The 26,374-nt window shown below is 42.3% G+C and overlaps 1 protein-coding gene and 1 long non-coding RNA gene across 2 annotated transcripts in view; one reads left to right on the top strand and one right to left on the bottom strand.

Moving 5' to 3' along the window:
* The window catches only part of LPCAT2 (lysophosphatidylcholine acyltransferase 2), a 32,271-nt gene extending 18,027 nt beyond the window's left edge, over positions 1-14,244 (bottom strand). Inside the window, exons 1-6 of the mRNA XM_054078864.1 lie at positions 14,086-14,244; positions 7,819-7,958; positions 6,507-6,724; positions 5,111-5,223; positions 2,124-2,184; positions 425-483 (exon numbers count right to left, since the gene is read on the bottom strand). Of these exons, the coding sequence (XP_053934839.1) occupies positions 425-483; positions 2,124-2,184; positions 5,111-5,223; positions 6,507-6,724; positions 7,819-7,958; positions 14,086-14,193 (699 nt within the window). The 5' untranslated portion in view covers positions 14,194-14,244. The remainder of the gene's footprint in view (positions 1-424; positions 484-2,123; positions 2,185-5,110; positions 5,224-6,506; positions 6,725-7,818; positions 7,959-14,085) is intronic.
* Positions 14,245-14,552: 308 nt separating this feature from the next.
* On the top strand, positions 14,553-19,615 carry LOC128853491 (uncharacterized). The gene is made up of 3 exons (XR_008452062.1): positions 14,553-14,704; positions 15,578-15,752; positions 17,778-19,615. It is a non-coding gene; the product is annotated as an uncharacterized LOC128853491 (long non-coding RNA).
* The last annotated feature ends 6,759 nt before the right edge of the window (positions 19,616-26,374 follow it).

Below are 26,374 nucleotides of genomic sequence, written 5' to 3'. Positions count from 1 at the left end.
TTGTTGGAAATGTTTGTGGCTCAGCTTAGTTTTTGTACAGACACTTCGCAACCCCCTTTGCAGTAAGAGTATTTTGAGCTCAAACAAAAAAGGAGGACTAGTAGGGAAGCCGTCTGCATTTTAGACTTCAAAGTACAGGCTCTGTGGCTTCGTAGGAAGTTTCTAACTTCCGCTGCAATACTTTCCTGTGCTCCCTCTTACTTCAACTACAGCTAAGAAGCCCGGTAGAAAGCTTTTCAAAATCAGAATAGCAGCTACACCATCGTGACACCCGGGAAGCCCGGCTGCATCCAGGAGCTCTGCAACGCTAAAGCTCAGGACATCAGAGTTTTTAGTCACAACGCCAAATATTTCTTAGGCATCATTTAAGTCAGGATTTTGGCTTCTATATTGCTACTTAGTGATAAAAGAATGTTCTGCTTACCAGCCTGTTAGGGTATCGGAGCAAGACAGGTTGTACAGGGACTTGTGGAACAAAGGCACCTGCAACCACAAATTAGAGTAGATTGTTAAGACTCAGCTTAATACAGGAGTTAGGAGTATTCACTCATTCATGTAAGACATGGTATCTAGAAGAAGAATTTCTTCAAAAAGTGAGAAGAATGGGAAATGTTCCTTTTGTTGTGGGTTTTTTACAGTTTTTTTTTTTTAGTTTTGCCTTTTTTTAAACCAGCAGCATAACTAGCAAGACATTGGGACAGAAAAGGACTAATCTCCATCTCATGGAGAAAGCTGCCTAAGATTCTGGAATTGTTGAAACTCATTTTCCGTGTATTATCTCCTCGTTGATTGGCATTCATTTCAAAGGATTAGACGCTCACATGGCTGTTGAGTATTTCTTGAACCCTCCTCTGAACATGAGCCAGCAGTGTGCCCAGGTGGCCAAGAAGGCCAATGGCATCTTGGCTTGTATCAGAAACGGCGTGACCAGCAGGTACAGGGAGGTGATTCTCCCCCCTGTACTCGGCACTGGTGAGACCGCACCTTGAATACTGTGTTCAGTTCTGTGCCCCTCACCACAAGAAGGATGTTGAGGCTCCGGAGCGTGTCCAGAGAAGAGCAACGAAGCTGGTGAAGGGGAAAAGGAGCGGCTGAGGGAACTGGGGTTGTTTAGCCTGGAAAAGAGAAAGCTGAGGGGGGACCTTATTGCTCTCTACAACTACCTGAAAAGAGGTTGTGGAGAGGAGGGAGCTGGGCTCTTCTCCCAAGTGACAGGGGACAGGACAAGGGGGAATGGCTTCAAGCTCCACCAGGGGAGGTTCAGGCTGGACATCAGAAAAAAAAATTCACAAAAGGGTCATTGGGCACTGGCAGAGGCTGCCCAGGGAGGGGGTTGAGTCACCTTCCCTGGAGGTATTTAAAAGATAGGTGGGTGACATGCCTAGGGGCATGGTTTAGTGGTTGATAGGAATGGTTGGACTCGACGATCCTGGAGGTGTTTTCCAACCTAGTAATTCTGTGATTCTGTGACTATCTTTGTAAGTGATGTGGATCTGAGCATGTAGTACTGGTTTTCTATCTTTGCTACCCAAGACACCGTATGACAGTAAGAAAGGAGAGCAGCATGGCTTTAGCTGAAACACAGCACAACAATCTAATGATCATTGATGCTATCAAGTACTTTCCTGTGTTGAAAATAATCTACTGTCCTGCCTTGCTTAGCACTATGCGAAGAGATTTCACAGCTTGGTCGACAAGTCTTGCATAGCAAAATTTACAGCAATCTAAGATGGCACAATTGTAAGTTGAGGTAAAGGAATATCATAAGTATGTATTTTAGCAGTTCATCTCATAATAATCTCAGTCAAGTTTCTGGGCAAGTCAACTAGATGAAGACTACCCAGAAAAATGCCAACCAACTAACCGTATACATCATAGATATTTTACATCCTACAAAATACCAAAAATCCCAAAAGTAAACTGACTAGTATAAAACAGTGGGTTTAGCATCACCGAAAATTTAATGCTCTAAGACACTACTACAGTGTTGATGTTTTAATTACATAAAACATTACTTGAGTGCTGTTGTGGATTATGTACGTGCAGAAGTATAACCTTACGAGAACTACTAAATTAATATTTCACACATTATTTTCTAACAAAGATGTAACAAAATTTCTCACCTTGTTTAAATGTGATCAGGCATGACCGGTTTGTGCAGGTGCCTTCTGGGAAAATTAGTAGCTTGGATTTAAAGAGAGAGAAATGTATATACATATACACACACATTTCATACTTTAACATCAGTTACCAAAAGCATTTACATACATCAGCTGCATTTTTTATGCAAGATCTGTGACACGTTACACTGCATCACAACAATATCATTACTGTTTCAAAAGGAAATTAATGTATTAGAGAAGGATGCTCACAGTAATAATAACCTGATCCATCCTGATTTGGAAACAAATGCTTGGTAAGAGGATTTCTGGGGAAATGCCTTTATCAGTGCAGAAATATGGTACAAAAGGCTTTCAGTGTTTCACTTGAAATGTTTAGTGTAGGTATCGATATGAGACTTGTTCCTTTGCTAGCAGCCTCTTATTGAACTGCTGGGTGTACAAACATTAAGAGTCTGGGATGACATGATGTGCATAAGGAACTTCAGCATCTACAGCCCAGATGCTATCAACATGAGCCAAGATGCCAACTGTGGTGAGAGCACAGCTGGAGGAGTAGCAGCAAAAGGCAGAGAGATCATGTGTATCTGTGATGCAGAGTTCTGAAGGCATTACACACCACTACACAGCTTCTGAACCTGAATGACTCAGACAAAACAAACACTCAGGTTTCTAAATTAGTGCCCAAGAGATACTAGATTAGTGAGCTGCAATGTGACACACCAAATCCTGCTCCCTGTGGAACACAAGGAAGCTTTGTGTTTCTCACAGCACTACAGGATCATAAGCAGCACTCCAAAAAAACCTCAGTACAAGAACTGGTCTGGATCAAGAGTGTTCAAGGTGTGGTTCCACTTCAGTCCGAATGAACAGGTCAAGGCTAGATCAAAGAGGGCATCATTAGGTCCCACCCAAGAGAGATAGGTTGTTCTAAGGTGTAATAGAGACAGCTGCACATACCGATTTACAGTTAGTCCTTGACTAAGCATTCTGTAATCAGAAATTGTTTGCTGGTGCTATGGACACAAAAATGAGTATGATTCTACTCAGCATATATCATAAGCCCCAGAAAACATATCAGTGACTGAGTAAGTGACTAATAAAGAGTAAGTAATAATTCCCTCCTTCCCCTTTATTTCGTACAGGACTGGGAGAAGAACACAACTGGCACAAGTGCTGCCCAGCCTGCTGTGTTTTGGTTTTAGGCAGAGGGAATAGGGACTCCAGCTAATCCTTTTCTGTTGCACAGAGAATGCAGCTCGGCCACTCTAAAGAGGACATAACAGATATCATCTTGTGGTCAAGTTTCTCAAAACCAAAAAAAAAAGAGTAGGCGGAAGGTGTGGCCAGGGCATAGGACTAGGAATCACCCTGTGACACCCTTTGTTGTACAGCTGACTCAGTCTTGGAGATCCCAGTTACTTGACTCATAGGCTATTTATGCCGTAATACACAGCTAATTTTTCTCCCAATTGCAGTATTGGTGTAAAGCCAGTTCCTCTTTCCTCCCCATGCTGTTCTCAGCGGAGATTAGGTCTACCAGGGCTTTGCTACAATCACTTAATCCATAAAATTTGGCAAATCATAAGCATCAGTATAGTTTGTAAGCAGTGTTACAAAAAACCCTTCCTGGCTTTGACACGCGTATTTAAAATCCTCCACATAGTTGACAAATCGAAAAAAAAATAATGGAGGCTCTAAAAATATTTACAGCACCTTAGAAAAATGCACTTATGAGGCAAATTAAAGTAGCCCAAACACTATCTAAAAAGCTCTTTGTAAGGTGCTTACTGAGTGAAAACAATGCATGAAATGTCTAAGTAATCCTATTTAAAAATCACGGCAAGTTTTGGTTTTCCCTCAGGATAAGAAGCAGTTACACTTGCGTGTCCTCTGTTTCTAGGCTATTCAGAAAGTAGAGAAGTGCATTCAGCTCTAGCTGCCACAGATACCTGTTTCTGAAGTCTGTTTTTTTCATTAGTCTATCTTAATTTTCCTCAAGAGCCATTCATTGGAACAAAATTGAAGGAAAAGTTAAATGTTTTTAAGCATATATGAAGCAGCCAACTACAGCTAAACAGGTCTTGTGACTTTAGCTACTTTCATAGTACCTGATGGCAACATCAGACTACAGTCAATTAAACAGAAAAAAGCAGAGGCACTGCCCAATAAGATGTTAGGTTCACAACTGTTTCAGGTCTTTCATACGAAGGATGTGGCTTTCCGTCCCAGACCTCTATCTATCATAAAAGCAGCACAGCTGCTGCCTGAATATTTTTGTCTCTCCTGAGCAACCCCTACCTCATCAGCTTTTCAGGATGGAAAGCTGTCCAAGGCCTAGAAGCACAACAACAGCTTGCTGCTGAGGAATGACCCTGGGAAACACTGTGCAGAATCAGTAACTATTGCTTCCATGTTAAAATCTTGCCATAATTCAGATCAATCTAAGAGTCTTGGTTTTACTGCATTATTAACCTAAAGAATGAACGGAGTTTCACCTCAGCTAGTCTTCACATGTGAACTTGATGGTTTAGACTTAAGTATGTCCATGCCTGGAAATGGTCCAGGCCTGGAGAGCCTAGGTTACTCATCTCATAACTGCTCATTCCCAAGCTGTGCGAGCACAGCTCTGTAACACAGCTTCTCACACACGAGCTACTTTGAGAATACTGATTCACTTACACCAATGCAAGTCATCTGCTACACTGAATGCAGAATGTTAGGAAATAAACAGGGAAAGAGAAGGTCAGGAGCACCTGCATTTTGGAACAGCAGTTGGTACTGGTTGGATTTTAACTGACTCATTTGTCATGACAAACTCCTTTTGGGCACCAGCCTCTCACCATCCTTTCCTAAATCAGTCATACAGCTGAGAGCACACTCCAACTTTGCACATCAACAGAATCCTATTCAGCTGGGCACTTGTGCAGTTATGATGCACAGTGAATATGGAATATGAATAAATGATAGAAGAGTAGTATATTTATTACCTGTGGCCACTGGCCTTTCGATAACGCCCGCTTAGTTATCTCGGTGACTGTATTCTTTCGTGAATCAGGGTCTTGACGAGAAACTGATACAGGCTGAAGGGAACTTAATATTGCTGTGAAAGAGACAAAAAACTTTATTTGTCTTGTGCTAGTACATAGAAAACACATGAGTTCAAGGCTTCCTTGTAGCAAAAAGAATGTTATTCCCATACCAGAAGACAGACTCTGCACAAACAGCTTTCAGACTAAATAGATAAGAATGTTATTATTGCTATTCTGCAAAACGGGAAGTAAGGCACAAAAGAGATATCTCCACTGCCAGCAGAGGAGCTTTACAGTAGGCATAAGCATGCCAAATTCACCCAAATACATTCTGCTAATATTGCTGTTATCTTTCCCCAAGCATTTCCACACAATTCTAAGACAAAGACCTGATGGAGTACCTGCTCACATGCCACGCTCAGCCATAACTCACGCAGACTGCAATCAACGAGTAGTTTGAGCCTAGCTGAAGAACTAAGATGTTTCTTTTCGGTTACAAAATATACACAGCTTGTGTGTAAACTACAGAAAAACATCCCTCATTTCTTCAGAAGTCTGGTAATTATCTTCTATGTCCAACCCTTGTGCTTTTAAGAGAAGGTCAATATATTATCAGTTATTTTTTTTCCTACAAAGACACTTTTCCTTCTTGCCTACTAAATTTGGTTTTGGGTTACTGCTGGCTTATTCTTTTAAGAGTCCTTCAGAGGTAAGAGACATACACCTAGTAGAAAGTCTACAGCTGTTTCCAGTAATGCAAACAGGAATTCTTTTCATGCCAAAAGAAGGAGGAAATAATAGAAGCATGACTCATCTGAACTTCTCCATCCTCTTCATTTCCTTTTTGAGTAACTTCTCTTTTATTCTTTCCTGGTTTGATTCCTACTAACTAAAGTCTGTAAAAGTGCCTGCAACTTTACACTTGTAAGTACAGTATTTTTGACTGCTGTAGTTTGGGTCTGTTTTGAAATAACCTGAAATAATCTGTGTTCTACATTTGTGGCGACACTGTTAAAAGACAGCAGCTGAACAGATTTCTCAAGCCACCCACCCACTGGGAGAATTTTAAGAGAAAGCTTCTAGCCTGAGCAGTTACAAAACCTGCTTTCGGTATAGAGCAAATTTAAAGTGATATTATATTTTGTATCCAAAAAAGAAACAGCATACTTTTAGATGCTTTGACCAATTCAGAGATAACTTGTCCTATGGATTTAACCAGGAATAATCTCTTGATATCTTTGGAACCTAAGGATATAAGACAGTCAGCTCCTAAATCACTTTCAGAGAGAAGATTTTTGGCCTTACGTCAAACTGCTGACTTCTAACGTTTTATTTTTTTTTCATAAATACTTACTGCCAAATACCGGAGTTGACAGGTTCTCTGCTCTCGACACCATTGATGGCATTCCAGTTAGTGCAGAAATAATGGCATCAAAAAAGCTTGAATGAGGAGCTGCAACAAAGATCGGGGCTTCCTGTAGGCTTGCTATTTTCCCTTTTACTTTAACTTGGAAGCCCATTACGGAGAACAAGATACGAGTTAGGCATGACAGGGTTGTCTGGATCATCCTCCTTGTAAACAGAAACACAAAAATATCATCCATCTTACAGTTAGTATTTCTTTGGTACTTGGAAACAAAAGCCTATGAAAGGTTTCATAGTTCTCATTGGCACTAGGGCCAGGCACAGGGTAGCAACACTACTCACCAGGAGATTTAGGGCTAAAGGGGAAAAAGTAGAAGTGGGGAAGGTGAACATCACCTTTTTGTGCTGAAACCAGATTGTAATTTTGAAGATAAGGCAATGTAGAGTATCTTACTGAACCCTCCTCCCAGGTATTATATTTCTGCTGCCATATATTATAGCACTGTAGCATAACACTATTGTGAGGGGAGTGTGGACAAATAGCAGACTCGGTGTCCTTTTCCTAAGAACTCCGGTAACTCTGACCCTGTTCTTTTACTACAAGGTTTAAATAAGTAAGGTTAAATGACAGTGTTCCCTTACTGGAATATGTTCCCTCAACAGGGCACATGTTCTCTTCCTGGGACTCTCTGTAACCCCTCAGCCTTGTTAGCACTCGACTCCTGTGCCATCTCCTCCTCCTGCGTGCAGCCGCAGTGCATTGCAACTAAAGGGAACCTCACTACTCTGAGGTCAGAAGCCGAGTGACTGAAACCCAGAACCCACAGAGGCAGCTGTAAAACACTCCTTCAAGGGCAACACGGCTAAGAGAGGAAATGTCAAAGCTAATTTCGTCATAAATTATAGCACAGCAGGAATGACAAAGGCTACACAGAGACTCAGCCTACACAACATTGCCAAACGCTTTTCTTAATGAGTTTCTTTTCTCAAATATCAGTACTGTTACTAAAATAAAACCTGTCTCACAACTAGTCTATAAAGATTTTTATACAGAATTGTTTTAGCCTCAAGATACTTGAAAATCTACCTATCTATAAAACTCTACTATTGTAAAATACTCTCATCAAAAAGTTGCTTCACCTATATGGGTAAAACTAAGATTTGACTGAGGACTCCTCTTTAATCGAAACAGGGAAAGGAGTGGGAGCTAAAAAAAACAACTTCAGACCCTGGCTTTGTCTTATTAAGAAGAAAAAAAAAAAGAAAGCACAAGGTTTTCACAAATATTGGTCACTTTTTACCTTCTCCATCCTTTGAGCGGCACAGATCCTTTTCCAGGGTGGCGGAAAGTTGCAATTGATGCAAACAGCCATGCCAGCAGTACAATGAATGCAATGCATATGGCACGGGGGGGTAGCAAAATAATCCCCTGAAGAACAGTCTGGAAAAAAAGTGGAAAAATCTTAAGAAACGGTATCAACAGAATGACACTGATATCTGTGCCATTCCATAATATGGACTTCAAAATACCAGTAAGGAAAGCATTAATGATTTCAGTGTCATAAGGGGGAAGTCAGTCACTGACAGCATTTTATTTTCACTTCTGGGTTCCCATTTCAGGTAGAACTGGAACATCTGAATATTTCAGTTTATGGCTTGGATGGTGTTAGACAGAGACACTAAACAGAGCTGCTGGCTTTAGTTTATACTTAGACTTGGTCTGCAACACACAACCAGCTCAGATGAGCCTGCCCAGCTGACAGATATCTTCACTGCAGAGACTTCTGTCACTAGCTGCCTGTCTAGATGCCAAGGAAGTGGGATTGTTAAGATGACTAAAACGTACTCTTGCCCTTTCAAAAGGATACATCGTGTGTTGAGTCACACTGTTGCTGTAAATGATCCTCACTGCTGCTGCCTGGAGTAGTGCACACACAACGCAACTTCATTTCCGCTACCTGGGACTTAAGCAAAGTGAAGTTTGCAGTAAAGCTTAATCCGTGGTTTAAGGCAAAGGTTGACTTTGCAGTGCTGTTGGAAGCTGTTGTAGCAGCTCTTGGCTCATTGCCTCAGGAAGTGGTTTGGGCACTGCCCACAGTAAACGTACAGCAGAACCCTTCTGACAATGAAGCTTCCATCTGAAGCATCTTGGATATTAACCTCTGTGCTAGGGCCTCCTGGAATTTTTCAGACTGAATTGAGAAAGCTTAGTTCCATTTCCTCCCTGCAATCACAAAACTGTTATCAGCTTTCTGTAACTTGAAGCAAGAGAAACTATTTAGAGAGTTCTGCTGCTGTCACAGGCAGCCATAGCAAAGCTGGTGTAAAACAGATGCAAAACAACACTGATGTTCACCACTTCTTCAGTTCTTCATATGCATTTGTAAGAGGAGTGAGGGCAAGCAGAAATGCTAACATACTCTGGTTGCAAATTATACTCAAATCACCCCCAGGTCCCATTAAGGAATTTTCAGCTTGCACTTTTCATGCACAGCTCCAGGAAACAAGTGTACTGGCACAAGGTTGTTAATAGGCAGCTGTGGTACTGGGCAGGACAGGAAGAAATTCTTAATTATTATACACCAATAAATGAGGTTAGAAACTATATCCTGAAGGTTGGCCTTTATGGTGCAACGCAGTGCTATGCAAATTGAGCAAGCACAGGCCTGGAAGGCAGGTGAGCTGTGTTAGCACAAGGAAGTCACAGACTCGCATTCCTGCTAGGCTAGGAAACGGTTCAATTCCTTTTGGCACCTAACCCAGCTCAGTTACTCACCGATGAGGATCAGCTCTGTGCCCATATATGCACAAAGCAACGCACACCCCAGCAGCACCGTCACAGTCATTTCGAAATCTTTATTCTATGTTTCTAAAGTCCCTCAAAACTTAAGTGTGATAGTGCATCACAGTCACGGAGTTCATAAATCTGAACTTAGATTATAAGTTCCACTAGTTCATAACTATGGTAGAAGGTGTTGAGGAAGAGTTATGCTAGTTTTAGCTTATGTTTGCGAGTTCACTAATTTTTATGCTTTAATACTTTTTTTAAAGAAAATCCACAGCTTAACAACTATGTGTTCCTCTCTCAAAATGAGCCTTTCTACTCAGCTCTTTAGCAATCACTACTTATGTACAGGAAAAGCACAGCTTTTAATAATAATTAAGTTCTACAAAATAGCTTGCCAATTACATACTTGAGCTATGATTATTAAGCAACACAATGGATTTTGATCTATGTCTTTACTTCAAAAAGGAACAAATGTTTGTAGAATTTTTGGAATATAAGCATCTTTCAGTATTATTTATCCAATTCTTTAATGTACTGGGTTGGTTCTAATTGTCTTTTCACCACGATGGTCTTTTACCTCCCCTTCAAATTCCTTCCATATTCACGTAATATCTTCTTACTGTCCTTGCATCAATATTCAGGGAAGTCTGTGGCCTCTGGCTCTAAACTCTGTGATACTGATGAGGATTAACAAGAATTTTGGGCCTTCAGGACTCAGTTCTGTATTACAAAAGGCACAGTGACAACAAACTAAAGATAACAGCAGATACACAGTGTAAATTAGGATAAAGATGAGAAGCAGCTACATGGTATTGCTGCTTACATTCTTTAAGCACTGCCACATAACATGTTTACAGGAGAGGTCTAAACATTCAGGTATGACTTCTTCCTTCTTGAAGCATACAGTGCTTTTCTACATATAAGTTACATAAACTAAGTACAGAATTTTAACCATAACTTCATGGACACAGGAAAAGGACTGCTCTGGATCACAGAAATTGGTTTGGTAGCTGAGTATAAGAGACTCGGCCTTGGAGATCTACTGCTCCCAGCAGAACTCTCGGTGCCAGTCATGGCAAATCTAAAAAAGTCATGTAGCAGTTTAAACCAACCAAGACTCCTTGCTTGTCTCCCAAAATCAGATGAGTCTTCTTTCCTCCATATGTGTCCTTCTGTACTACGACCAGAGTTCAACATTTCAGCTGTATTCAGTTAGTCAGAAGGGGCAGTATAAGCATAAATCAGTTTGCTCTGACTTAAAATAACTTTTTTTCTTTATGAAAAAAAAAGAATATATATGCACTGACCTATAATGAAAAACATAGGATGCAATAGCAAAAGCAAAACAATCCCTTCCTCAAGACTTTAATAAATCCATTAATTATTTCAGGCAGATGCACAGGTGGTACTGATCTGCTGATGCAAGCTATTGGCTTTCTAGGTCACTGTGTAATGAGGCAGAGTTGATTTCTGCTCCATCAGCTGCAGAGTAGCATTAGAAAAGGACAGAGAAAGGTCAAGGTAGGCTAGAAAAGAAAAAGTATAGGAGGAAAAGATACAGAAGAAAATACAGGTTCAAAGTTTAGTAACTACTGAGTAGGATCAGAACCACTTCAGCTTCTGTATACAGTAATGACAAAGACAGAATTATTCTCATCCAAAGAACATTCTCCCATATTTGGGATCAGCTATTTAGTTTCCGCCTAAGGTGTGTGCACAATGGCACATCCTGTCACTCCTGCAGTCAATCCTGCAGTCCAGGTCGTGCTCCCACAGCTGACTGATCCTTGAGCCACACACGGGATCACACCATCACTGCTGGCAGGAACTGGGCAAGAGGGAACAGCAGGTCTACCACAAAGCCACAGAATTCAGTTTTAAATTCTGTTGAATTTCAGCCGCTGACAAGCTATCTAAGAAGCAGCAGAAGGCTGAGCCAGGATGAAGCCCAACTCCAAATGAACTACTCTGATACCTGAAACTGTGAGCAGAAGGATCATCTACCATCGCAGTATGTACACAGCAAGTCTGGGTCTTCCATGAGTGTCCAGAGTATGCCTCAGCTCTCTGCCAGGCAGTCTGGCTGCTTACTTCCAAGCACAGGATTAAAAATCTTGCTTTTGGCATGCTGGTTGTGCCATTACATAGTTCAACATCACATAAATCCACTCAGCATCTCTTCTGAATAAAGGAAAATCCAGTCATGATTTAACTGGTACTTATGCTTTGCGGTGCAGCTCAGAAGTTAGGAGGGCAAGTGAGCAAACGGGATGAACAGAACTAAAAGAAGAAAAAATCCCAACAGTGAATTGCAGTCAACTTCAAGGGATGGAAACCAGAAGTATTTGAACAACTGTTTTGAAATCTTGTTTGGCACAAGCAGATGTTTAGCATAGCACAACTGATCCTTGTTTTGAAATGCAGATAGTCTGTCCCGCTTTCAAGTGCCATTCATCAGGGGAAAGCAGCTTTTACATTCGAGGAGTTGAACAACATATGAAAATGCAGCTTTGGCCTCCCAGAGATAATTTTGAACTTGTATCCATTTTTTATAAGTGTATGCTAAAGGAATATAGAATAGGGTATAGAACAGGGGGAACGTAACAAAACAATCCTTTAATGTGCCAGGATGGAGATACACTACACTTGATGTAACCAGAAAGAGAAGAGACATTTCCCTTTATTGAAGTCTATAATACTCTCTGGTGAGGCTGATTCCAAGCTGGTCTGATATGCATTGCTAGGCAAGAGAGGAACAGACCTTTAGGACAAAACATATAGTAGAAAGTATCCTAGTCTGCATGACAGTAGGGGAAAAAGAACAGAAGGGAGCAACACCAAATGCTAAAATGTTGTCTCTCTTGTGTCTCTTTGCCTTATAATTCTGTGACTGCAATTTTGCTTCCAAGCTCATTAGCACCAGGCCCTGACCCAACCAGGTGCTTTTCCTCCCAAGTGCATTGTGAAGTTATGCATGGAGTGTATCTTGCTTTAAGACATAACACAGTTTTCATCCCTTCCTCCAGAAGGAAAAAAATAGGATATATTTGTTACAGTTAAAATGGTAAATTGCAGCTAAAAATAACAAGCTTTTGAAAGTAACCTGTGCATCCTCTGAAAAAGGGAGCCGGCACAGAAAGCCGTCCGTTTCTGGAACCTCATTAAGAAACTGTTTTCTTTACCTTGGGGTTCATGCCTGCAGCTGCAGATTCAGATGCACCTGAAATGTGTTTCAGGCCACTAATAAAACATAGGGCATAAAAGGACTTGAAATTGTTTTCCAGGTTTCTCACACTTCCTCCACCCAGCTACCTCCAGGGCAAACATTGCTTATAACATGAGGAAGAGCTATATGAAACAAGATACTTTGCTGCACTTCAGCCTTGGGTATTTATAACAATCAGCAGGAAATGCCCTAAGTTTACCTACACAGTGATGTGCTCATTGTCCTCAGTGAGATGTAAGCTCATATTCGGTTCATCAGCTCAATTTTAAAGGGGATGTTTTTAAAAATCAATGCCCAGAAATACTGTTTGATTTCTCAATGTTAAAAGTACCCCGTAAGTCTTGTGTGTGGTTGTACACAAGCCGTACTGGGACAGCGTTCAGCCCAGAAGCCTTACCCAGTTCACCCAGTGATACCAGTTAGTAACCCAGGGGAACTGGGGATACCTCTTTTTTGCTGCCCACAATGTTATATGGAACCAAGAGATTAACTCTCTCCCACTAACCTGGGCGTAAAGTCAACATAAAGTGAGTTAAAAGCATCTGAAACAGGATTACTGTAAAAAGTTATTTTCTATTTCACGTCATCATATCAGAGAGAAGTTATCACCATCATCTTCACTCTAGAGCCGAGGCGTGTGACACCACAGACAGGCAGAGTGTTCCACTGCTGATTCAAACAGAATGCAAACACGAGTCAAACGGGACTCCTGCTTTCTTTAGGCATAATGTAGTATTTGGAATGATTGTACAAACCGTTTTAAAAGCTTCTTTCAAACCTTGTGTTACTAGTTTGATGTTGATAGGCTTCTCTTGTGCGTGCGTGCAAGCACACGTGCAGTTTGTGGACTCTGAGAAAGGACAGCTTGAAGAACTTCATTTCAAAAACCAAGGGGTTTTTTTACACTGAACACATTTGCATCCTTGCTTTGAGCATTTACATTTTCTCCTATCGCTAGCCTAGATGGGGAAGCAAAAGATTCCGCATTTGGGAAGGAAACGTTCCTGCTGCTGGCCCTTTCCCGGGGCGCGGGGTCACTGCCGCGGGGTCCCGCATGGCCGAGCGGGGCTCCCCCTCACGGCCGCGCCCCCCGGGGCCGGGAGGGCTGTTAGGAACGGCCTTCACTCCGCGCTGGGGACAAGCGCTGGTTGCGGCCAGGGGGCAAGTGCCGCGCCCGCCGGTGACAGCCTGCCCTGCGCGCATCCCCGGGCACTGACAGCCTGCCCTGCGCGCATCCCCGGGCACTGACAGCCTGCACTGCGCGCATCCCCGGGCACTGACAGCCTGCCCTGCGCGCATCCCCGGGCACTGACAGCCTGCCCTGCGCGCATCCCCGGGCACTGACAGCCTGCCCTGCGCACTGTGCGCACCCCCGGGCACTGACAGCCTCCCCTGCGCACTGCGCGCATCCCCGGGCACTGACAGCCTCCCCTGCGCACTGCGCGCATCCCCGGGCATTGACAGCCTGCCCCCGGCTCCGTGCATCCCCATCCCCAGCTCCCTCTCTGCTCTGCGTGCATCCCCGGGCCGCCCCAGCCCCTCCCGCAGCCTTACCCGCAGCTTGTCCCTGGCGCTCAGGCGCCGCGGATGCACGAAGGGGTTGAAGACGGTGGGCGGGCAGAAGGACTGCTGCCTGGGCAGCGGCAGCACCCGCGGCGCCATGCTCCGGCCGCTCCCGAGTGCGCATGGCCTGCCCGCCCGGGGAGCCCCGCCTCGGGGCAGGGAGGGCGCGGCCGGTACCGCCCGGACACGTGCGGCTGCGGCGGAGGGGGTCCCGGCAGCCCCGCCCCAGCCCCTGCACCTGCCCTGCCCCAGCCCCTGCCCCAGCCCCTGCCCCCGCTCTGCCCCAGCCCCTGCCCCAGCCCTGCCCCAGCTCTGCCCCAGCACTGCCCAGCTCTGCCCCAGCTCTGCCCCATCCCTGCCCCAGCCCCTGCCCCCGCTCTGCCCCAGCCCTGCCCCAGCCCCTGCCCCCGCTCTGCCCCAGCCCCTGCCCCAGCCCTGCCCCAGCTCTGCCCCAGCCCTGCCCCAGCTCTGCCCGCAGCTAGTGCTCTGGGCTGTGCAGGTTATTATCCGAGAGAGGAAAGGGAGAACCACACTCATGGTGTACAACTGGAGTCCTTTCTAGGAGAAGGCTGCATCTGTGCCACTGCAGAAGGTTTATAGGGAGATTAAGGTCTGGTTGCATGGGGCTTTTAGCAACCTGCTTAGTCGAAGGTGACCCTACTCCTGTGGGGAGCTTGGACTGGTTTGCTTTTGGGTTTTGGAACTGGATGATATTTAAGGTTCCTTCCAACTCAGACATTCTATGATTTCATGGTTCCTTCCATCCCAGACCATCTGTAGAGACTCTGGTCTCTAGAGATCCCCTGTAGCCTTTTGTTACATGTTGGGTTCCCATGGGATCTCTTCCTGCATGCCTACTCTGTAGGGATGCTCCATGAGCTGCCTGTGCAGAGGCAACGACAGGCCAGCGTGGGCTGACGGGGGCTGCCCAACAGATCCTTCCCCAGCATCTTCTGCCAGGCTGCTGCTTCTGGCTTCAGCCAGAAAGGAAGTTGCAGTATGACCATATTTAGGAAACATGCCTTTAGAGTCTCACAGTGCTCTGCTACCGCAGCGGGGTGAGCCACCAGCCTCCATCTGCACAGGCAGCGCTGGTCCGAGACTGAGGGCTCCTGGCCTCTTGTGTGGTATTGATCCAGACACTTTCTCAGAATCGTTTGGGTTGGGAAAGACCTTTAAGATCATTGAGTCCAACTGTAAACCTGACACTGCCAAGTCCACCACTAAACCATGTTCCTACGTGCTTTGTTTTGTTATGGTGCTTTTGCCTTTCTCCTTTCTGTCCTTCGCACAAAAATATTGGTACTTCCTAACACAACATTAGTCAATCTGTTCCTGGGTTATATGTATTGCTGTAATGAAAATAATTACAAATGTCTCAAAGTGCACTTCCCAATTTGACGTTACTGCTTCCACAAAGATACCATCAGAATGAAAGAAAATTAATCATTATCAAATTATTATTTGTGTTTTGCAACTGCAGGTCCTTAAGGAGTAATCGTAATGATATATTTGGGCGAATGGAAGCTTGACGAGTGCAGGATTTCCCTTGGCTGGTTTCCAGCATCTCCCTGTGATTGCCAGTTCTTGCAACCAGTACCGCACCCTGAAAAGCCTGAGAGCTGTATGTGAACCTGATCAGCACAATTGTCATGAAAGTAAGGCTGGGGGGAACTCCAGAGGATGAAGAACAATTGTACCTCCATCATTCTTGACAGATGATTGTACAAACTCTTCTTAAAACCCCATGGCTTCCCTAGATGATCTGTTCCAGCACTTCTCTGGTAATATCATGAAACAATTTTTGCTGTACCTGAGCAGAGTCTTTCCCATTGCAATTTATATCCATTCCTGGTGGACGTGAGAACTGTTCACTCTCTTCTTTGATGCTGCTTTTTGCATGCTTGTGTAGTGTTAAGATTCTCTCAAGCTTTCACTAGACTAAACAATCAAGTGTTGTAGTTTCTAGATATCTGGTCATTCTTAATGCTTTCTTCTGGCCTTTCTCCAGTGAGTCCACACCTTTCTCAATGTACCCAAACTGGAAATACTGCTCCCTAGGAGCACTGACCAGTGCTACTGACAAGGCAGGAAGGATTAATTTGTATCTGACACATGATATTTATATATCCCTATATAATGTCTGTATTTTTTGTCGCTAACCTGACTCTGTGACTCACTCTGGTACCTGAGAATACTTAAGATCCATTTCTGAACAATTACTTGTAATTTACAATACAGAGTTCTAAGAAACACTGCATTTGTCTTTGCTAAATGGTGACAGTGCCCTTACCTTTACAACTGGGAAATACTAAAACATCTGGTTTTATATAAATGATACTTTTATTATATAGAAGAATTTCTGGCGACTTGTAGATTTGTTATAAACAGTGGTATTGATTATAAATATTTTACTTGTCTGAGTCTGATTAGCCATGGCAGCATCAAAAAGGCTGAATATCACAGGCACCAACATACAAACACAGTGCAGAAAAAGTTTTAATGTTCGAAACGTGTGAAGGCACACCCCTATGTAATTCTTTGGCTAATTTGATGTTAGCATCTCTTTTGAATAAGAATTCCTTTTAGTCTGTGAATCTATGCCAAAATGAACATTGATCAATGGTTCCCTAACAGAAAACACCACCAAGCTTTTGTGAAACTGATCTATGGAATCGCCTCCATATCCTTCCTTTACCAGAAGGTGCATATGGTGCGAGAGGTGGGCATTGAGGGAACAGTAGCATTAGCTTATTCCTAATTATTTTTCTAGGCTGAAGCTACAGTTTTAGTTCTGCAGGTCACTGGAAAGATGTACGCTTTGCCTGGAGCTCCTTATCCAATATTGTCTTGATTCTGCCTAGAAACTGTAAGAACAACGTCTCTGGAGCAGATGTAGCTTCTGTTTACAATCCAAGTGTATCATATTAGTGATAGATGAAAAGCCGGTAAGGGATTCTTCTCTCATAAACAGACACAGCTTTATAGTTTTTAATATGAATTGCATATACAGTTCAAATTGGACTAAGAACTTTACCCATCATGCTGCCTTTGGGACAGTTTATTCTCTCTTCCTGGCATTTGTAAAAATAAACTCCAGCGTATCTTCTTATCATAATTATTTTACTAAAGCTATAGTAATTTCAAAGTAATTCCAGAATATATAAGTTCTATAAAGTGTAGGGTAGGGAAATCATGTACTGCAGAATACGAAATCATTGCAAACATCTTTTAAAAATCTTTTGCCAGTGATTCCTAACCTGAAATCACTGTAGCTGAAAGAAGCTGCCCTTTTTAGTATTTCCATATTCCATTCTTCTGATTAGGGCTGTTTGTCGTACCTTTATAAAACATGCTCACAACAGCGGGTTTTTTTTCGATAGAGAGATCGAAAACCTGCTTTGTGCTGCATTTGACAAAAAATCTGCCCTCTCGTGGCCACAGTAGTGTAATTCTGCTGCACAGAAAAGTGAAGGCATCTGTTAACTGCTTGTAAAAAAAAAAACCACTTTTCCCTAGGAACTAGCTCCAGAATTCCGTCATGCAATGCAGCATTCTGATTTTCCTCTTTCTTTATGTAATGCTAAATGTGAACTACCTGTGCAAAATGGATATGAGTAGTAGATTCCCAATGTGTTTCCGCTGTTAATTTCACTTCTTTCTTTCATGATGCCCTAATGCAGGTTCAATCTCTGCTTCCAGCGTGGGACAATGCCAACTGATACCTTCCAAGAGGAAGTCTGGGCACAGCTGACAGCATATTCTCTTTGGAGACCAGTGCAACAATCTTGCAGACCAATGCAAGTCACATCAAGTTTGTCTTTTTCCACCTGGGAAAGTCTTCCAATGTTGTCCTGTTAAGCCATATACCCTGAAAGGACTTTGTAACTTGACTACCCAACGTGCAACCTGAGTGTCATGCTATGCAAGTGGCACAGTGGCAGACTGACGTGGGTATTTTGAACTATAAAGCCATAAACATTTTTGGTAGTTGTGTCTCAGAATCAGAAAGACATTGTGTGAGGCCCCGAGGAGACACAGGCTTAGTGCTGAGCAGTGTGGACATGTCTCCTTGATGAAGCCTATAGGGATAAACATGGCCTGTAATGCAGACGGTATCAGCTGCATTAGTGCACAAAATACTGCAGAAGAGGAGTTAGAATCATCCTGTACTGTTTGAAGGTCTGCACTGATAAAGGACAAATTAAATGGCAAACCTTGGGGAAAAAAACGATCTGATTATAGATGAAAACTGAAACAAGCGTTAATTAACAATCTTTAGAACCAATATGTTTTTAACATTGAATAAAAGAAATGCCATCCGTGGGAATGTTCAGTGTGTTGGATAACACAGAGTGTAACTCACCGGGGCTCCATCAATCCATTTCAGTCTCCTGGGAATCAAGCTCTGCACATCCTCCAGTAGAATTCACTGTTTTAGTGTGACTTCAGACAAGAAAAGCACTTCTAGACTGTTCATTTCACAGTGCTCAGGTACCTGTAGACTAGAGGACGCACTGAAAGGCAAACCTGTATCCTTCCTAGCAGGCACTCAGGTGTTCATGCTGTATACACAAACCCAGACACACTTTCTCTTTTCTTCTAAGACAGTTGAGAGATACATGTATCTGACGTTTTCATTTCATCTTAAATATAACTGAAACACCCCTAAAGCTAAGCTTTCTCTTGGGTATTCCTAGATGTTTCCTCTTACAGAAATTCCTTTCTAAGCCTTTTTCTTCCTTAAATGCTAGGCTTTCTGCGCTGGTGTTATATTCCTTATGTAACACCAGCACTATTCGTGCACATAGGGTACACACAGTGCTTGCCTGGTAAGTTTCCACATGACTCACTCCACTTGAGAGTTGTTTCTAGCTGTTTTTCTTAGAGGGAACCTGCTGTCCCCAGTCTATTAAGTATGAGAATCTGGCCCATAGATAAAGTAGACCAAGAATATGTCCTAGAATGTCACACCAGAGAGGAAAACATCATGCTAGGGATTCCCTGAAGGTGCTCCTGCTGAATTCTTTTCTCTTTTCACTGCTTAATGGACAGAAGACAAGCAAAATTGGAAGGAAGAACCTAGTCGCTTCAACTGGCAAGTCATACCTGGTACTGACCTCTGCAAAGTGTGGCACTTAAGTAAACGATGAGCTTGCATGTTGTTAGTCCCAGAGGAGTAAGTGCAACTTGTGTTAGAGCTTTGGTCCTAGGCAGACAGATAGATTGCTGAGCTAGCTCTGTTAACAAATTAGGAAAAAATAGCACTGGGTCTTGCTGATGCTCAGTGAAAATAAAGGTAACATTATCTCAAGGAATCCGCTGGGTATGTCCCCTTGGAGAATCCTCCTGTAAAAGTTCCCCACCTGAGCTGGCTGCAGAACTGGACAAGTTGACAAGAATTTCTCTTCTGCTTCTCTGGGTAGGGAAAGCTCTAGACTGGTGATGGGGAATCTCCAGCTCCCGGTGCCCTCAAACTGGCACCTTCCCTGATTATTGAATTCACTTGAAGACAAAAGAAAAAAGTAGATATACAAGAAAAAGAGAGACTCCAGTGAATTGTGTGAAAATGAGATATAAAATTAACTGTTTTTTTTCCTTTGAACTGAACCCAGGAGCTTCAGTAAAGTTTACCCTATTTAGAGCATTAATTAGGGAGCTGACTGTACATAAAGATAAAACAGAACTCTTAAAGAAGCCTCCAGGGACTCCCAAAACCCCAGTTTTGTCTACATGAGGCAAAAGAATTTTAATTAGAAGCAACTGAATTGAAGTGAACTGATATGAGCAACAAAAAGAGAATTTATCCCACAATGTATTCAGGAAACATAATTGAATGTTCATTAGCTAAGAGTTATATACTGACTGTTAATGAGCAGAAATGAATATGTATTATTTCTTATTAAGCTGGAAATGTATGGAACTAATTGCATTCAAATATAGTAGCTATAAAGCTGTGTTTATTAGGTGTCATTGCTAAGAACAGGAAAGACAGGTGAATTTGTATTCTTTACTTCAGTATCATTTTAAATATTTCTTTTGATAAGTGGTATTAATACTTAGCTTTTCATGGAAATGGTTATTATGTTGTGATAGTAGGACTTGGTGATGCCTTCATTTGGATAGGATTTATGTTTTGGTTATTATAAATTAGGGAAGGCACCTCTTGGATTGCTGTAAAGTAGTGTTACTCTTGCCTCTCCTAATGAGACTCCTCTGTTAATCAGGAGCAAATGGCACTTGGCTTTTGATATTATGGCTTGATAATAATCACAGGAGAGAGTTTTGGTAAGGTTTTTGTTGAAGAAGTACAGGAGAAAGCCATCTTGTTATTAGATGTGGTGAAAGAAGAGAAGAATTAGTTTGTATTAATATGATGGATGTGCAGTGTGTACCTGGGAAGGGCCTGTGTCTGCCTGGGAACGCCAACAGTTATGTGATAGACTGAGTCTAAGAGGAAACTGGTAGCGGGTAGTGGCCCTTTCATTTTGTGAGGGGACATAGAGAGGAGTGTGGGAGTAAGAAATCACAGAACTGTTAGATTGGAAGGGTTTTCTTAAGACCAGCCCCCCAAAATGTTAGTAAAGGGTGCATGAAAGAATGCAAAGCAGAGAGAAGGGGTGAGGTGACTGGTCAGAGACTCAAGGCAAGGCATGGAATGGAAACACCGGTGTCCAACAGCTGGTGCTGGTCCTTGCTTTCTCTCGTTTTGGAGCTTTGTGAGATGAACAGTTGTGGCTTTGCATATTACGTTTTACATTTTATGGCTTTTACCATGATTGAAATGGTCTCTTGGGACAGGAGAGGGAAGGGACACTGAGTGAGTGCAGAGCAGCAGGGAAGGAAGAAGCGCTGCAGAGAGGAAAACACTTAAACTTAAAAATAACTCAACTCAATAGAATGATGGCTTGCTAGTGTTGAGTTAGGCTGCTTTCCTCTGGAGGTTCTGAGGGGCACAGGTACAAGACACATCTAGTCCTGACTCTGGGAATTTTGCTGGGGTCTACATACAAATTTAGACTTAGAGCCATGATTGTAGCTGACAGGGCACCTCTTGTCCTGCATGGCAAACCCAAATGTTTCCATCCTCCTGCGCTCTTTGAAATTGAAGGGTCTATTGGTACTGCAATCAGGGAGGGTTAACACACCTTTGAGCTGGTCTGGGCCATTTGACATCAGTGCTGCAGGCAGTGATTTTGTGGGAATTAGATTGCTACTGAAATGGAAAAAATTGTCTTGTTTGGTCCAATTTAAATTTGAATTATTTTTAATTTTGCAATTTACCCCTGGCTGATAAAATTCTTATAGAGTATTGCAGTAAACAGTGTCTCTACGTCTAGAAATTCACATTTATGTTTATGAGTTGTACAGATAACATTTTTCCTACAGGATTGTTTAGTAGCAGCAACAGCTGCATGTTTATTTTCTGAAGGATTGCAACTTTTTTTCCTGTTCACGAGAGGGCGACAAACCCCTGGTCATATGTATCCAGCCTCTCTATTAAGTAATCAGTACATTGCTGCAAAATATGATAAAAAGCAGCTTGCTATCAGGTAACTGATATATATATACACTGATCTGTATGAAATGCAGTGACTCCTTTTCTTTTGTTTTATGGGAAGTTTGGGCTAGGCTCTGTTCGTTTCATGCCACTATAGATCCTATTGTCAGTAGAAACTAGATGTGGAAAAGTTACTTGTAGCATTCCCTCACTACAAGTGCAATTGTTTTCTTCATGATACATTTGCAAATATTACATTCAAATGAATGTCAAGTGCCTCAAATAATGTGATTTTCAGCATACTCTTTGGGAGAATTTCTCATAGCCTAAGGGTTGTTGTGTATGTTTATTTCTTCCTCCTAGTGAAATGGTTTCTTGGTAATATCAGAATTTTCCATTTCTCAACTTTAATCCTTTTCTTCAATTAAAGTATCCCTCCTTTTGAACCTCCCCTTTAAATGCAATGTTATTTCATCTAAATACAAGGATGACAACTTTGAGCACTTTGTGGTGGTAATATAAATGGGAAGCTGCCATTGACACAATGGTTTCTCTACTGGTGTACACAATTTTATAATTTACTAGTACATTATTATAGTTCTAAATATTTAGATTTATTCACTGTCACATCATTATCTCTCTTAAATATTTTCTGTTTTACATTGTATAATAAGAATAATTTGGAGATTGTTACATGGCATAAGGAATAAGGGAAAGAGAAAAGAACAACTGATTATGCTAAGTTATTTTATGTCTCTGTTGATGTTACCTGAATTCATTCCAGCTCCTGTGTCTGAAGGAGCTGGATTTCTTCCAGCCCTAAAATTCCACAACCCAGCCCGTGCAATTTTTAAGCTGTCAGTATTAGTACAAATTCTTAATAATTTACAGTATAGTGTGACCTCTGAGAATGTTTTCACTGTGTCTTAATATGGAAAATAAATAAATGCCCAAAGTCTGCAGCAACGCACTGAGGCATTTCCTCAAGGTGCGAGTGCAGCGAGCCCCGAATGATGTGACTTCCAATATATCCCTTAAATAATAAGACAAGCCCATGGTCCTTGAGGCTCTTTCTTCAATCTGAGTGGGGTTCTGGGGCTGTCTAAGGTAGCTGAGACAAAAACACCTTTTTATTGTCTTTCAACAACCTCAGCAGTCTTTGGTTGTAGAGATTCAGAGCCTGGCCCCTTGCCGAGCTCTGCTTGCCTCAGGCCTGTGGTAGGAGGGAGAAAGAAAGCCTACCCTTAGGTTACTTATTTTGATATCATCTTGCCTGTAATAACCTTCACAATTCACCTCCACCCCGTCCTCACCACTGGTTTCTGCAGAGGCTGCGCCAGCACCAGGGCAGAGTTGTCCTTGAGCATCGCACCAGTTCTCCTGTGCTGCTGGCGACTGATGCAAACAGGAGCGTGACTGGGCAACAAGTGGAGCTTGGAGGAGGTGCACCTTGTAGGTTTTGGGAGAAAAGCTTTATGTTACTTTGTTTAAGTGAAATTAGTCTGCCCCGCTCCCTTCCTCATTAGCAGCCGTGGTCTATGGCCTCTTCACTGTTTTTTCCTCAACTCCAAAGCCCAAGGGTTTTAACGTGTGTCTTGCCACAGCCAGGAGTTCCTGAGCTGGAAGCTCCATTTTAAATATGGGCTTCTTCACAAACGTTCTCAGGACCGTCAGGCACTTTGGCTATTTTAGTTAAGACCAAAATTATATAGCAAAGCCATGTGACTGTGTCTGTTGGTTTACCATCCGCTTTCCTCTGGACAGAAGCGGAGTTCTGTGTGTTCCATTAATGTCTCCTGACTTATTTGGCAGATGCAGCCCCAGTTCTGCTATACATCTGAGGGTACAAAAGTCCTAATAGGGCAAATTCAATTGTAAATATGCTGTGCCTCACTGTAATGTAAAACTTATGCGTCCAGCCAAGGAAACAGAGAGCAATGAGGCATTTCCAACCAACTCACTAACTGTGACTCAGCTTAGGTATCTGACATTGGTAACTATAGCTAAGGGGGAAAAGGCAGGCATGCAAGAAACCTTTTTTTTTTTCTAGCAGCTGTAGGAAGATTTCCTCCAACTTTAGATAATTTTGTTGAAGTCTGTAGGCTTGTTACAGTGTGTAAGATGAGACGATAATCCAGGACTTGCTTTAGCAGTAGAAAGGTGAAGATTCAGTGGTATCACTAGCTGAACTAAAATAGTGGAAAGCCCAGGACACAGCATAGGTTGCATCAAATTATGAAGTCCCTTTTCTCCTGCATGTGGATGTAAACTTGGACATGACCAAAGGTTGTCCATTCCATAATACTAACAACAGCTGCTTTGCTTAAACAAGTTTCTGGATGCCTTCTTAAGTGCTAATGGTGAAGCCATCCTAATGTTATTAATAACAGATTTGGCTGTGAGATTGTAAGGAGAGCAGCAAAGTTCATGTGTATGAACTCAATTAACACTAACGTGATCTGCCCTGAACTACACTGTCTTTTCAAATGCTGCAGTTGTGCTGTTGGTGGTGAGAAAGCTGGGTAATTTAAAGCAAGACCAATATTCACACTGTTTGGCAGTCAGGATCACGAAGACCGTGACAGGCTCTCTTCTACACAGGTACTCACTTATACAATTGATACGATATGGGGGACCAGCCTAGAGTTTCGCTATGAAGAACGTAACTGAGATGTATTCTGATCATTGTAGTACAGGTTAAAAGAAATATTCTTTTTTAGGGGGAAAGAACAAGAAGAGTGGAAACAATGACAGCCTTGCAATAAAGGGATGAGCACTAAGGAAATATAACTTCGTGGGTTTTAAGGATCTGCTGCTAGCTGGGCATTAAGAATAAGCATTCTGCTTTTTCGGCTGACTGTAGCCAAAGGTGGTCGCAAGCCAGAGTGGAGGGTAAGCGCTGAGGAAGAGCATTGATATAACAGCAAAATTTCAGATGCTGGTTACAGGTGCTTCGCCTAAATATTAGGATTCCTTATTTCAAAGAAGGTTTGAGCCTGGAAACATGCTTTAGGGTTAGAAACACTGACTAAGCTCTAACCCAGCTGGCTCAGAGAAGCTTTTGGATGCTGATGTGTGAGGCAAGTTCAACAGGCTGAGATTGGGGCTTGGATGGTATAGCAATAACCTCCTTTTCTTCTGTGGAATCAGATCACAGATGTGGATGTTAACAAAGGATTACGGAGCTGTAGCTTAGATCTCATAAAGAGAAATGGTGATTAGTTACGGTGACTTGTGAGCTTACTTCTTCCCAGCAGCAGAGGGGCATGGACCTGCAGGGGCCGAGTGCTGGAATTTCACTCATGCTTCACTGGATAAATGTCAGCAGCTCTGTAGTGGTTTTCCAGTCTGTAGTATGATGTGGTTATCTTACTGAAGGGATTGAACAGCATAATCAATTGTAAAATGCATTGAAACAGAAAGTGCTCTCTCGGTGCAAAGTGGGTTTATCTACTGCTGCACACCCAAAGGATTTAATTTTCAGGTGGAGACATTTTTTAATGCTTGTGATTTGTACTAAAACAATTGGAAATAATGATGCTTTGGGTTAGTGGTGTTGCAGCCTTATTCTTATTGAGGTCAGTGGCAGTTCCGTCACTGATTTCAGCAGTAAGGTTATTAGGCCATTTTATCAGGAAACATTAGGTAAATATAAGAATTTCCAAGCAAAAGGGTTTGGGATTTTTGGAAGTCAGAGTTATGTGGTGCCAGTCCTCATCCTGGGAAGTCAATGGTTCCTTGTAGACACTTCATGTCAATTAATTATGCAGAGTTTTATTAACTTGAAATTTTCACAAAACCGTTAGCTTCATTGCTGTCTACAAACAAAATATCCAGGGCGAAGAACATTTGGATAGCTTAAGGATTTGGGAGAAAGTGAACTTAAGATAAAGTATGTTAATTGAACAAAGGAAGGTCATTTGAAAAGATACCATTCAAATGGATCATGTGATCTATGAAAGAAGTTACAAATAAGTACAGTGCACCACTGTTGTGGAAATCAAAAACAGTAGATGGGGAGAAACCAATAGAAAGAAAGGTAGGAAAAAATCCACAAAATGAAACCAAAAAGACCATGTGGAGATTTGTGAAGATTCATCCCAAAATAAATCTAGTTTAAAATGTATTGATAGCTGGGAGATTCCTCTGACAGTTCTGAAGCCAAACGAGGACCATGGCTTTTGCTCTGAAGACTTCAAATTCAGAGTGTGTAGATCTGCTAACAATTTATATATCAAAGCATTCACCACATGAGCTGGAGAGGCAGAGCAAAAAATCATTTCCAGAAGCTGCCGTTATCAGGATTTAAAAGTAAAAATCTCAGTGTTGCTACAAAAGTGAATGTTAATGTCTGTATTTTAAATAAAATCTGATTTTGAATTTGGTATGGGGGCTTAGAACTCCCTGGAATTGGGCTTGGAAAAACATACTTTAGCCGTGTCAGCAGTAGTCTTTCAACATATAAATGACAAAAATGTGGAAAGTTTTCTAAACTACAGGTACTATCTTGTTAATTCACGGTGCAGTGTTTCATCTGACCATTGAAGACCCGTATAGTAAGTAGAGCTAACAGACAGGTGCACAGGTGACTTTCTTATTAAAGATCGATATAGCCATTTTTATATCTGATGTTTTTCTAAAGGATTTGTGCTTCCAGGTGATTTTATGCCTTTACATTCACTTCTTGTTTTGGAAAGGAAAATCTTTTAATGATGTTTAGCATCAGCCTCCTCCACCCCTGTAATTTGCTCCCCCGGTAAAAGTGCTGTTCCTCCGCAA

The sequence above is a fragment of the Cuculus canorus genome, chromosome 13 (genome assembly GCF_017976375.1).
Source record: "Cuculus canorus isolate bCucCan1 chromosome 13, bCucCan1.pri, whole genome shotgun sequence".
In the NCBI taxonomy this organism is placed as follows: Eukaryota; Metazoa; Chordata; class Aves; order Cuculiformes; family Cuculidae; genus Cuculus; species Cuculus canorus.
The sequence above is the reverse complement of the archived record's forward strand: the minus strand, read 5'-3'. Positions and strand labels throughout refer to the sequence as shown.